Source organism: Staurois parvus, unplaced genomic scaffold (assembly GCF_062004578.1).
Source record: "Staurois parvus isolate SC_StPar_1 unplaced genomic scaffold, SC_StPar_1.0 ptg000115l, whole genome shotgun sequence".
Classification (NCBI taxonomy): domain Eukaryota; kingdom Metazoa; phylum Chordata; class Amphibia; order Anura; family Ranidae; genus Staurois; species Staurois parvus.
Genome location: NW_028317911.1, coordinates 2398789 through 2413376, shown reverse-complemented (window position 1 = coordinate 2413376; position 14588 = coordinate 2398789). Strand labels below are relative to the sequence as shown.

General features: G+C 41.7%; 1 protein-coding gene across 2 annotated transcripts in view; it reads right to left on the bottom strand.

Annotated features, from left to right (window-relative positions):
• Window positions 1-200: 200 nt before the first annotated feature.
• Window positions 201-14588, bottom strand: part of FANCE (FA complementation group E) — a 38349-nt gene continuing 23961 nt past the window's right edge. For both annotated transcript variants that reach the window (XM_089671930.1, XM_089671931.1), the window contains 5 exons: window positions 14223-14346; window positions 13996-14071; window positions 12724-12790; window positions 3271-3396; window positions 201-662 (listed from right to left, as the gene is read on the bottom strand). In XM_089671930.1, the coding sequence (XP_089528056.1) occupies window positions 555-662; window positions 3271-3396; window positions 12724-12790; window positions 13996-14071; window positions 14223-14346 (501 nt within the window). In that variant the 3' untranslated portion in view covers window positions 201-554. The remainder of the gene's footprint in view (window positions 663-3270; window positions 3397-12723; window positions 12791-13995; window positions 14072-14222; window positions 14347-14588) is intronic.

The following is a 14588-nucleotide window of genomic DNA, read 5'->3' as shown; positions in this document are numbered from 1 at the left end:
TCATTATGGTAAATAGTGGGTGCTGTAAATGTACTCTGAGCTGTACATGCATGGCTCAGTGTACAGTACCGCTGACAGGGTCTCTTCTTTGATAAAAACCGGACTTGTCAGCAGTTTTTTACATTAATACCATTTTAAGCACTTAGCTGTGGGCAGCTTTGTAAATGCACTGAAAAGAAAAAATATTTAACTGCACTCTCTCAGCCTGTGAGCTTTTTAATAAATTCACCAAAGGCTCAACCTTTAGTACTTGTATTACACAAAAAGCAAAAGAGGACAAAATATATCCCAATAAAACACCTAAATCCACTGTTGTGGTTCTAATCTTGTATACTTACAATGACATGTTCTACTCTCAAAAAGTTTCTGTACATATGATAACTGTACATCACACAACTAAAAGAAACACATTATCTTGCATATACAAAACCCCCCTTAAAGCATAGATGTTATCCACATCAACCAGATTCCAGTTGTTCATTTTCTGATTATATGTATAGAGTTTAGCTTTCACCACTTCCATGTGTGCAATACATACTGTAATGTCTGGAATGTTATTTTTGTTCTGCTACTTTTCTTAGAGCATTTTGCATGGACTTCTTCATGAATGTCTGGTTACAGTTAAGTGCACTAGTTAAAGGTCCAAGATGAGCCAACTGAATCTGAAACAAAAACATACATATCTTTAATTTATATAAGCAGTATGTTGCTGTAATAAGCCTGCAATTGTATTGTTCAATTGCAGTGCCACTTGCTGCTGAAATCCGCTTTGAATCAACAACTAGAAAATCAGGTCCTGATAAAAGCAAGCAAGTCACTTTTAAAAGCTTGTGTAAAAGGTAGATTCCAGTTATGAGCGACTTTATGTACACCAAAATATGTTGAGTATACATTTTACAATTTGAAGACAATTGTCAAGCAAAAATGACAAACAGATCTGGACAACATAACCGATCAAGACAACCTTTAACCAACCATTTTGCTTAAACAGCCTACAAAATGTAAATCAAGCAAGGAGGAAGTCCCACCATGCCTGGTGTTATGTTTTACAGTTGCCATTCATGGTTAATTGCACTGATGCAGTTGTTAATTTTTTAAATACACAGCTGGTTGAAATACTCTGAAATTTGCCATGTGTATGAAATGAGCAATGAAACTTCAAAGAAAAGAAAAAATGAAAATAGCAATTTGTGTTTCTATACTTATGAAACAAGCTTTTAAACAAAATAAAGGAGATATGATAACAATATACAAATATATTAATGGTGATCCCAACATAGGACAAAAACTATTCAGCTTCAGGGAGCTTAAAAAGGCACGTAGCCACTCCATGAAACTAGATGAGAAGCAGTTTAACCTTAAACTGCGCAGGGGATTCTTTACTGTTAGAGCAGTAAAGATGTGGAACTCCCTTCCACAAGCAGTGGTGTCTGCAGGAAGTATAAATAGTTTCAAAAGACTCTTAGATGGGCATCTTAGTGAATGCAATATATAAGGATATGTGAAATGATATAGATTTAAAACACACACATGTGCACAAACACACAGGTTGAACTGGATGGACTGGTGTCTTTATTCAAACTTACCAACTATGTAATTCCATGTATGGACATTTTTACATAGTTATATTGGTCCAGCTTAGACCTAAGTAACTATTCATATAATCATACCTGGTAGATCTCCATGGAAGCTGGAAATCGCTGTGGTAGGCACCACTACCACTGTGCCTCAAGTAATACTTTAAAAGATGTGGGGATATGTAGTACAGTGGCTAAGTGGTTGGCATGTCTGTCTAGCAGCACTAGGGTCAACGGTTCGAATCCCAGGCACTGCACTACCTGTCTGGAGTTTTCATGTTCTCTCTACCCATGTGTAGGTTTCCTCCGGGTACTCTGCTGTCCTCCGGGTTCTCCAGTTTCCTCCTACACTCCAAAGACATACGGGTAGTTTAATTGACCCTTGTCTAAATTGGCCCTAGTATGTGTACGTATGAATATGAGTTAGGGACCTTAGATTATAAGCTCCTTGTGGGTTAGGGACTGATGTGTATATACAATATACATGTAAAACGCTGCGTAAATTGACAACGCTATATAAGTACCTGTACTAAATAATATTTGGTGCTTACCACATACCATTGACTTTATTTACAGTATGCCCCTAATTTATGTGTCTGTACATAAACATGTTCATTTATTTACATCAAGTCTGCATATTACCGTATTTTTCGCTCCATAAGACGCACTTTTTCCCCCCCAAAAAATGGGGGAAAATGTATGTGCGTCTTATGGAGGAAATATTGACTAGGCCTCCCCCCCTCCCTCCATCGCAGTGTTAGAATACCGGGCCAGCCAGCGAGGGGGCGGGGCCAGCTCTGGAAGCTCCACTGACCCCGCCCCATGCAGTCTGTATGCTCGAGAGGGAGCTGCTGTAGTAGAAGTGATGTGAGTGGGAGCACCGACCCCGGACCTCAGAAAGGATGCTGAGCACGGCTGGCCAGGTATGTCCTTTCCCCCATAGACTGCCTGTGGACTGTTATACCAAACCCTGAGCTGTTTTTCACAAACTGTACATCTGTGCATTGCTGAAAGAACTCTGTTCATGCCCTGTAATATGTCTGCAGTCTCTGGTCATCTCCAGTAGTGTGTCTGCAGTCATCTCCTGTACTATGTTCGCAGTCTCTGGTCATCTCCTGTACTATGTCTGCAGTCTCTGGTCATCTCCTGTACTATGTCTGCAGTCTCTGGTCATCTCCTGTACTATGTCTGCAGTCTCTGGTCATCTCCTGTACTATGTCTGCAGTCTCTGGTCATCTCCTGTACTATGTCTGCAGTCTCTGGTCATCTCCTGTACTATGTCTGCAGTCTCTGGTCATCTCCTGTACTATGTTTGCAGTCTCTGGTCATCTCCTGTACTGTGTCCGCAGTCTTTGGTCATCTCCTGTACTGTGTCCGCAGTCTTTGGTCATCTCCTGTACTATGTTCGCAGTCTCTGGTCATCTCCTGTACTATGTCTGCAGTCTCTGGTCATCTCCTGTACTATGTCTGCAGTCTCTGGTCATCTCCTGTACTATGTCTGCAGTCTCTGGTCATCTCCTGTACTATGTCTGTAGTCTTGGTTCAGAATATTTTTTTTTTCTTGTTTTCCTCCTCTAAAACCTAGGTGTGTCTTATGGTCAGGTGCGTCTTATAGAGCGAAAAATACGGTAATTTCATTACAAGTAAACTCTTATTAGATTATAAAATGATGTTTGTATGTAAAAACTCTTACCAGGTTAGGTTTGCTAGTCAGGAGGACCAATAACAATTTGGAAAAGGTCACCGACTTGGAAAACTTCTCAGCAGCTTCACATAAATAGTTTAATAATGGGTCAAACTCTGACTGACAGAATTTATCCTGAAAGAAAAAAATATATTGAAATAAGATCATAGGGGAATAAAAAAAGGTATTTTCGACTTCCCAGTTAATCCTTTTTCTTGGAATCTATTGAGGGACCCAGGATAACAAAATGTTGGTTTATACTGCTGGCCACTAAATGACTGGACACTGGAAAAAAAAAAATCTCTGGGTCAGACCAGGATAAAACCTGATTTTCCCGGCATGCCTCAGTTTGTAGCAAGCTGTATCAAATAATGAACATAAACACAGAATGGGGAGACCTGTGTTCCTAAATGGACTCTAAGAAAAGGATTTTACTGTGGGTACAAAAATCCAAATGTCTCTTTCTAATCAATTGAAGGACTAAGGAAGTCATATCAGGACAACCAAACAGTCCACAGAGGGGTTGGCAACTACAAATAACCACAAACAGGCCCAATAGGGAAAAGACTGGACAATGCATACATCTCAAGAGCCATCTGAAGGACCAACGACAAACTGGCATCAGATTAAGCTGAAGGAAGGGGCAAAATCACGTGGAAACAAAATAGTATGAGAAACTAAGTATGATGCCAGGAGACCAAAATGATACGTACACTGGTAAGGAGGTACAAAGTGGGGGGGGGGGCTCCAAATCATAGACCATAATGTGGAACAGGTCTACTTGATCCATTCAGAAGATGTAACAAAAACATATAGGAGAACTGAAAATGATGTACTTGTTAGGAAGGTCAGAGCCTCCCTTGGCTGAGGAGGGCTTTACACCTCAACTCACCCGATCCACCAGATGTAAGTGAATAAGGGGGCACATGGCTGGAGGGACTGCCAAAGCTAACTTCCACTTTGCTGGGAAGAGAACTACCTAGGAAGAATCCTCAAAATAACTTATTTCAGAAGTAACCAAGGTGTGAAACAGTAGTTCTTGCACCCCTTTAGAGAATCAAGCTTTGTTTCCGGAAATCAGCAAGACCAATACAGCAGGTACGCAGAGATTTCCATACAGACAGCAGGCAAATCTCCTCGAATAAGCAAGAAGAAAAAAAAGATCACACACAACTGAGGACCAAGTTAAACTCCCACCTATATGTAGGGAGAGGGCTCCCATGGGGCAATCCCGAAAGAAAAACTTGTCTAAAAATATATTGCCTATTCTGAGCCATAGGACTAGAGACTCTCCTGACTCCCCAGATCCAGTGTAGAGCTACTGACAGGAGTCCTATCAACACAGTGAAGAATATTCCCTGGATAAAAAAGAAAACAAAAACAGGGAGAAGAACCAGAGAGGCTTTCTTCATGTGACAGATCCTATGACGTCATTAAGCATTTACCATTATTGTCAGAGCATACCTGCTGCAGGAAACTAACCTGTTCAGCATGTTCCTGGGATATCCTGTACGTGCAAGCACAGAATGTGGAAGATCCCTCGGTGCATGGACTGCTCCCCTCATGTCCGGAAACCACCAGTTGGGAAAGATGGGCCTCCAGAAAATCGCATTTGAACGAGGTAGCTCATACAAGACTAGAACCCAAGGTTTTGTCCACATCAGGAACCAAATTACCTCACTTCACAACAAGAACTCCTGTTTCCCCAAGTGGTGAAGGCACCAGTTCCTAGACCTTGTCCAGCGGTGCCTGTGTCAGATGACCTGACCAGAGAATGATCCTGCAATAATAGAGAAACCTCATTTTCTGAAAGTCCAGAATGTAGCCCAGAGGACATGTGCTTCCCAATGATAGGATCTTCCCAAAAGGTGGGAAGAAAAGATATTACCAGCTCCATGATTGGACAGCCGAATAATCAGGCCAGGAACTACCTGATCCTCAGACGTAGATAAAATTAGCCTGCTCACAAGCTAGAACCACAACAGGAGAGGGGAGGAATGAGAGAGTCCGAGAAGAAATTAAAGAAGGGGGTGCCTCGGAGAGGAAATCACTGAAATCTCATGCAACAGATGAGACTGGGAATTTCCTGACCAATTTAAAAGGACACAACAGGCGGAGGACCCTTCTACCGAAAAAAACATATTTAAAAACTTGTCTATATTCCAACCACACACTTTCCTAGAAACACTGCTCATGAATATTGGGCGCTGTAACGACTACCAGCTGGGACTAGAAACATCACAAGCAAACCTACATATTCGCCAACACACCATGGATCTCCAAATATGGTCTAAAGAAGTTTTTATTGCAAAAAGATCACATCACAGTAGAAAGTCCAACATTTCGAAGCAGCGCAGGATCCCTTCATCAGGCCTGATGAAGGGGTCCTGCACGGCTCCGACACATTGCACTCTCTTCTGTGATCTTTTTGCAATAAAAACTTCTTTTGGACCATATTTGGAGATCCATGGTGTGCTGGAGAATATGTACGTTTCCATATTTAAAAACTGTCTGCAGGTTATGAACAGTTTTCAGCACTAATTCCTAATGATATAAGGCTCAGCAGAAACCTTGAGGCACTTAGCCTATCAGGGAGGTGTTGTTCACTAGGGACTATGGCCACTGTTCTTTCCACAGGAGGTTGCCCGAGTGTCCCACCATGGGAATACCATGGGAAGACGCTAGGGCAGACAACAGAGAAAAAAAACCTTTTGCAACACACTAGGTATGCAGGGGCAACAATGACTAGTCAGAGCTTTGGTAGGACAGTGAACAGCCAGTACTAGTCCCAGCTGACCATGCAGGTCAGACAGTCTCTCTACATAAAAACAGGGATGAGGAATCTGAAGGTCTTACATCCCCTAAAAGAAACAATCAGTTGCTTCATGGAAGGATAACGTGGCCAGAATGGGATACAGCTTCTGAGGCCAAGTTGACAAAAGAGCTAGAAGAATCCCTGAGTTCAGGAGACTGAACCCACAGAGGCAGAGGTAGGTCTACTAATTTCCAGGCCACTGGATCGGATCTAAACACCACCACTCTGTAGGATTGACCACTACAGTGTCTCTTACCATCTCCATCAGCCCAGCTGCTATTGCACTGACCACCGGTGGCGCTTGCAGGATGTTTTGAGGAACAGTCATCTCTCATATACACAGATGAGCTTGTTTTATTACTTCCTTTGTGAGTGTTTTTAATCCTTTGCTATTAAATACAGTGTTGTTACTACACTCAAGACGGGCACCTCCTGTCTCTTTTCTTCTGGATTTGTCTGGAAGTTGATAGAGGTTCTTTAGTCAATTTTTCTCTTTCGTCCACATCCAGGGAGATTAGCTACAGTGCCATGGGTTGTAAACTTCTTGACAATGTTGCGCACAGTGGACACAGGAACATTAAATTGGTGTTCCAGTCAGTTTTGTGTATATTAAAAGTTATCAGCTACAAAAACTGTAGCTGGTGCCTCATAATAAACACAGAGTCCAGCGATGTGCTCACCCATGCCATCCCTTCTTTGCCTCTTCTCTCCCTGGCGCTGGCATCTCAACTGTGGCCACCAGGCTGTGACAGCTTGCGGCTTCACAACCAGGTGACCACTCCGCGTATGTGAGTCGCGCTGCGCATTCTGATTGCACTGGCAGTCTTCTGGGACCTGTGAAGGTTCCCAGGAGACTGCGGAAGGAAGGAGGGGGGCCGAACTTCCAGCTCACTTCGCCGCAGCAAAGTGAGTCAAACATAGGAGCGGGTACCTATCAAAAACAGGTATCCGCTCCCCCCCAAAGGCAGTGGAGAGGGGGAAGAGGCAAACAAGCAGAGCTTACACTTTTGATTGAGTGGAACTCCGCTTTAAGATCTTTGGAGATGGATTTGTAACCTTGAGATTGTCCATGCCTTTCCACAATCAATTTTTGTTCTCAAATCCTCAGACAATTCTTTGCTGCTCTCTATCTTCTCCATGCTCCATTTGGCACACAGAAGACACACAACAGAAAGGTTGAGTCAATTTTTCACCATTTTAACTGGTTGTAGTGTGATTTCTATATTGTCAGCACCTGTTAAATTTATACAGGTGAGTTTAAATTACAAGTTAAAGGTGCATAGCAAACTTGGAATGCAATTATTTCTTACAATTTTGAGAATGTGCCAAACATTTTGTCCAGTCCATTTTTTGGGTTTTGCGTGGAATGTGTCAGATTTGGCTTTTTGTTTCTCAACTTTTTTGCGTCATACTAATAGAACAAAAGAAATAAACATGCCTTAGTGCCTATACATTTGTAATTCCAACAATTTTCTGGGTGAAGTGGTGCATTATCTGACAGAAAAGCAGGAGTGCCAATATTTTTAGCCGTGACTAACTTGTATGTCCAACTATTTCCTTTTTAGTATTCTCAATTCCTGTTATACCTGACCATTTGAGTGGAAGCCTATCACGTTTTCTAAATTAAAACCCTTTCTTGACCATAGTCTAAACATAGGGACCACGAAACAAAAACAAAAAAAAATTACCTGCAGTCCTATTGGTCCAAACACACAATTCACCATATGCCAATATATTCATTAGTTATGTCCAGGGTATACAGTAAAATAGTAATGATATTTCTGCATTTCTATGACAAATCCCTGTGTACTCCCTGAACTGACCTCGCATATGATAGGCTCAACAAAAATAGGCCAATATTTTTTTCTCCAAAATCTCCAGAAATTTATACCACCCACAAAAATATCTGCATTGATGTATCTTATATGTCACAGGCAGACTTAGCACCAAATACTATCTTCCCAGTAAATGTGCTAGGTATGGGGGTGAATTTATATAAACTTAGTGAGATGGTCACAGTGTGCACATATGACTTCTCTGGGTATGAAGAGAGAAATAGGCATCCATGGGGTTCCAGATGTCTATGAAACCCTATTTCAACCTCATTCCACCAAAGATACCATCTTTATGTGGACAATATTCCAGTGTGCCACTTTTTGGGCAGCAAACTGTAGCCTTTCACAAACACTTGTCACCACAAAGCTGAAAAGGGGGGAGTCCACAAACTGGCGCAATGAAGAACTTTTGGCAATAAAATGGAAGAATAAGCAGGATGTTTATATCCACAAAGACACCTCAGTAAAAAGTTAAATGTCTGGTCCAAAAACCCCCTTGCACTCGTGAACATAATATATAGTCAGGTCCATAAATATTGGGACATCGACACAATTCTAACATTTTTGGCTCTATACACCACCACAATGGATTTGAAATGAAACGAACAAGATGTGCTTTAACTGCAGACTGTCAGCTTTAATTTGAGGGTATTTTTACATCCAAATCAGGTGAACGGTGTAGGAATTACAACAGTTTATATATGTGCCTCTCACTTGTTAAGGGACCAAAAGTAATGGGACAATTGGCTTCTCAGCTGTTCCATGGCCAGGTGTGTGTTATTCCCTCATTATCCCAATTACAATGAGCAGATAAAAGGTCCAGAGTTCATTTCAAGTGTGCTATTTGCATTTGGAAGATGAGATCCAAAGAGCTGTCACTATCAGTGAAGCAAGCCATCGTTAGGCTGAGAAAACAAAACAAACCCATCAGAGAGATAGCAAAAACATTAGGCGTGGCCAAAACAACTGTTTGGAACATTCTTAAAAAGAAGGAACGCACCGGTGAGCTCAGCAACACCAAAAGACCCGGAAGACCACGGAAAACAACTGTGGTGGATGACCGAAGAATTCTTTCCCTGGTGAAGAAAACACCCTTCACAACAGTTGGCCAGATCAAGAACACTCTCCAGGAGGTAGGTGTATGTGTGTCAAAGTCAACAATCAAGAGAAGACTTCACCAGAGTGAATACAGAGGGTTCACCACAAGATGTAAACCATAGGTGAGCCTCAAAAACAGGAAGGCCAGATTAGAGTTTGCCAAACGACATGTAAAAAAGCCTTCACAGTTCTGAAACAACATCCTATGGACAGATGAGACCAAGATCAACTTGTACCAAAGTGATGGGAAGAGAAGAGTATGGAGAAGGAAAGGAACTGCTCATGATCCTAAGCATACCACCTCATCAGTGAAGCATGGTGGTGGTAGTGTCATGGCGTGGGCATGTATGGCTGCCAATGGAACTGGTTCTCTTGTATTTATTGATTATGTGACTGCTGACAAAAGCAGCAGGATGAATTCTGAAGTGTTTCGGGCAATATTATCTGCTCATATTCAACCAAATGCTTCAGAACTCATTGGACGCCGCTTCACAGTGCAGACAGTGGACAATGACCCAAAGCATACTGTAAAAGCAACCAAAGAGTTTTTTTTAAGGGAAAGAAGTGGAATGTTATGCAATGGCCAAGTCAATCACCTGACCTGAATCCGATTGAGCATGCATTTCACTTGCTGAAGACAAAACTGAAGGGAAAATGCCCCAAGAACAAGCAGGAACTGAAGACAGTTGCAGTAGAGGCCTGGCAGAGCATCACCAGGAATGAAACCCAGCGTCCGGTGATGTCTATGCGTTCCAGACTTCAGGCTGTAATTGACTGCAAAAGGATTTGCAACCAAGTATTAAAAAGTGAAAGTTTGATTTATTATTATTCTGTCCCATTACTTTTGGTCCCTTAACAAGTGGGAGGCACATATGCAAACTGTTGTAATTCCTACACCGTTCACCTGATTTGGATGTAAATACCCTCAAATTAAAGCTGACAGTCTGCAGTTAAAGCACATCTTGTTCATTTCATATCCATTGTGGTGATGTATAGAGCCAAAAATGATAGAATTGTGTCGATGTCCCAATATTTATGGACCTGACTGTATGTAGGAGATGTAGATTTCAGTGACCAGATGATGAATCCCTACCTGGCAACCAACAGATCATTTACTGGAACAAAAAAGTGGCCACCTACTTATTTCAATTGGCCATGTACAAATTTATATGTGATCTTTCTACAGTCATCCGGGAGACCTGGCATCAAGAATAAATTGTAACAGTCCTAATTTAACAAAAGACCATGCATCAGAAAGCCTTCATCTTGATGCAATCAGCAGTCTGCATAAGATGCACTTCCCTGATCTTCTCCCTTCTAACCATACAGACTGAGGACAAAAATTACAATGTATGCTTGAAAGATGGAATAAGGTGTGACACACGCTATTATTTTCCCCCACTGTCATTCACAACCTGGCCTCTGCATAAATGATGTCTTCATTTGCTACCATACCTCACTACAATATTAGTGAAGGTATGGTGAAGGTGTTTCTCATGTGTCTGACTAGCTGTCTGCCTGTATCTTATCTCCTGTGTACCAACACTTTGCCTTTTTTTTTCAACTATGTTTCTGCCTGCTGCCTTGACAGATCCTTTGCCTATATACTAACCATGCCTCTGCCTGCCACCTGAACTGACCCTGGATGGTTTAACATCTTTGCCTGCTGTCTTGAACTGGGCCTGACCTGTTTATGGACTATGTTTCTGCCTGCTGCCTGGTCTGATCCTTTGCCTACATACTGACCACATCTCTGCTAACTGCCTAAACTCACCATGGCTTGTACATGGGATATGATTCTTCCCATCACACTTTTTTTCAATATTTTTCAGTTAAAACAATAAAGAAAACCTAGTGGTGATTAAATACAACCAAATGAAAGTTCTATTGGTCTCAAAAAAATGAAAAAAAAAAAAAATCACTTGAGTAGAATGTCACATGACCAAGTAATTTTCAAAGTATCACTGTGCTGAAAACTGAAAAATGGCCTGGACAGGAAGGGGGTTTAAAATGCCAATCTTCAAGTGGATAAAGTAATGAACCTGGGACATTAGACTGGGGACAACACTAGTAAAAGCTATAGGTTGATCCTAAAGCTTTAAAGTGGTGGTTACAGCATCAATAAGCCCCTGAAATGGTCTCTAGGTTTGGAAGTAATAGCAGAGGGATGCAACACCTTGTTGTAGGGTCATCCGTTATGGATTTAAAAAAAGACTCAGCACTAAACAAAGTCTTGGGGGCTAAAGGCTAAGGCCACCAATGCTGCAATCAATGGCGGGCAGATCAGATAAGGATTCTGCAGATGAAGATGTGGATGCACGCTTTCTAAGGCCACAGGCAGTAATCAAATTCGCTATTAGGCCCATGAAATCCTGCATGAATGTGGTAAAATTGTTCCAGGATAGGGCTACACTCATCAGAACCAGCAAAGACTTCGAGGATGGCATAGACTCAAGCAGAGGGCAAAATTCCACAATGTCAGTAGTACCCCAGAGGGATCACTGCAGGCATCACAGAAAATGTTAGTAGATGTTGATCTGGAAGCACCCAGGACAGTAGGACTGTTCCTCCTATGCTGAGGAACTGCAATGGTCCAATGCAAGGTGGGGGCAACCTGACAGAGTACAAAGCTCTAGGCATGCAGTACTCATAAATCCGGCTGCTGGCCAAATAGGACCAAAAGAGTGTAGGTAGGCAACAGAGACAAACTGAGAAGAATTTCACATGTCACCTGCAGTCAGGAGCAGCAGCCCGAAAGTGCTTCCTTCATGCTGGATGGCAGGTAAGTATGTAAAACAAGTACATGAGACATTCCACCTAGTGGATGACTTCAGCTTTCTGAGTGTCAAGCTCTTCTGCAGTGGAACCGGCCAAAGTGGAAATTTTAAAAAAATTACTCCCAGCGGTCCTAAAAACAAGGAAGATCCCAGTGCTCACTCACAAAGTGAATCTTCAGAGACAGGGTCACACCTGGGACTGTGCAAAGGCTCTGAACCTAGATCGCTCTACTAACAGTAGAGCCCAAAGGTCACATTCCACGCCAGACCTGCTCCTCTGGTCATGTGCGAACAGATACAATACTCCAAAGTAAAGCATAGGAAAGAATGGATCAAGGAGGTTTAATCCAGATAGTTGTATAGAAAGACCATCCAAACAGTGATGTAGCAAACAAAAAAAAAACAAAAATAAAGAAAAAACTAGCTAACAAAAAAGGTGTTACACTTTTCCATGAAGACCAGAAAAAACAGAAAAAAAAAACAAAAAAAAAAAACACAACAAAAAGGAAGGAAATCCATCTTCCTAAGACACAGCAAAAAAACTGGAGGGATGCTGTGAGTAGGATTAGTTATGCTAGGCTGGCCCACAATTTTTTTTTTTGCTAGTGTCCACAATCCTCAATCCTCCTGTTGGCAGCAGTATAACTTGCCAGGCTCTGAATTCCAATGTCCCTCAATAGACGAGAGAGAAACCTCAGAAATTTTATACATTCATTATAATCCATGTAACAAAATAGTTTTTGGCCCCCGTCTTAGCAGTATTAGACCATGCCTACCAATAACCTGAGAATACTAATATTTCAGATTTCCTGCAACAGAACCCTTCATGCCCCCCTCCTACATATATATTTATCTGCATAGTACAATAAATTATGAACAAGTGATGATAATCGGATATTGTGGTGGGTCCCCTATAATATTTAGCATTTTTGCTTACCTTTTTATCAATCAACAAGTGAAGGATAGTGAGAGCAACTTCAGTACATGATGTATCAAAAATTGGGCTGAAAATAAACCAAATATGAATAACCACCATTAAACATGTAAAACAAGAAAAAGTATTAGACAAAGATCACGGTAAGAGCAGGTTTTGGTATGTTTTTTCTATCTACTGTAGTTTCTTAGTTAATAGTTATAGCAAGCAAGTGATGCCTGAGCTGAAGTTAGGCGGGAGGGTTAGGAGTTAGGCAGACTTCCTGCATAGACAAGGTAGCTATGTCATAAGCTGCAAGGCACAGACAGGGGTCCACTCATGGGGACTGTCATCAGAGCCATATGTGGATAAAAGGAGGAGACCTTCACTGGGGTTCGTCAGGAAGTTAAAACGGCTTACTCAACATGCAGAGCAGGAGACAGTAGCGCTGAATATGCCTCTCATGACAGTCCATCTACACCCATGAGCGGACCCCTGTCTGTGCCTTGCAGCTGATCACAGTCTATCCACACTGGAGAGAGCTGCACCTGCATGCCATCTTAATCATCAGCGCTGTTCACAGACTTCTCTGATGTAAGTGTATTACAATAAAGCATTGCGGTTTTAATCTCACATTCACCAAGTGTCTGGCTCTATTCTTTTGCATATCTATGAGGGATTCCCCATATCTTTGGCGAGCTGCTGCCAGAATTGTTTGTGCACACCATTGTGATTCAGCTGCCCCATGCTTTGAAGCAGATTTCACCATGGACTAACATGTATTTGACACTGCTTTTATCTCTTTCTTTCCATTATAGTCTATGAGTGAATTGGCTGGCTTGTTATCGTTTCAAGTAGCTTTTTATTCATAGTGCACCAATATGTTTACTGAATTGTTGTTTGCCTGGATTCCCTAATACACAGCTATACCTGTTTGCTGTGAAAATCTTTCAATTAATGTAAGCATTCTTAATCACCGTGTGTGTGTCATGTTCAGACCACACTGCGGAGTTACACAGTGTTCCAAAGCTGTCAGATTATATGCAACATGTTTGCATAAATATTACAATGCTTTGCATGGTCCCTTATATCACCGCATTGCAAGCACAGCTGTGCAGTGACATGAATTAAATGTGTTCAAAAAGGGGACTATGTGATGCGATAAAACACACATAACATTGCCCAGAGTAACATGGTTCTGCAGTCCAAAATGCTCAGTATGCAGCAGCATTTTGGGCTGCAGGGCAGTATGAAGAGGCCCTGAGCAACACAAGATAAGATAAACCTATTGCTCACCTAAAACAGAGATGCAGCTGATGTGGCTGAATACATTCAGAAACCATTCGGCAAAGAAAATCAGCATACACGGTGCCTAACAAAGAAAAGCCATAAAAAAGAGCAGTAACAGATCAATCACAGTACCACATTGCTGTTCAAGAACATGGAAAACAAGTGACAATGAATAAAGTAATACCATTTCTAAAAAAAAAATAAACGATAAACAAAAAATTCACTTTGACTACCTGGTTCTGCTTGAACCAATATGGGGCCAATAAGACTGCTGCAGGCAGAATGGGCATACTTGTTGCAAAACATAGAAAGTGCTGCAGTGAGAGAACGGGATGCTGGTGACGTGAGTGGGAGCACCTACAAGAAACAAAGTTCAAAAATTAGTAACTGATTGAAGCATCTGAACTAATAAAAAATGGGCTCCAAATGAAAATATTTGGAGTATCAGGCAAATTATATTTTTGCCAGACTCTTTCAACTAAGTCAAAGAACCCCTGTATGAGACAAATTTAAAGCGGACCTTGCAGTCATGGCCAAATGTCACCCTGAGATGCAAAGCTCTGGCACTTCCATGCAGCGTCCGAAATTGCCACTAACTG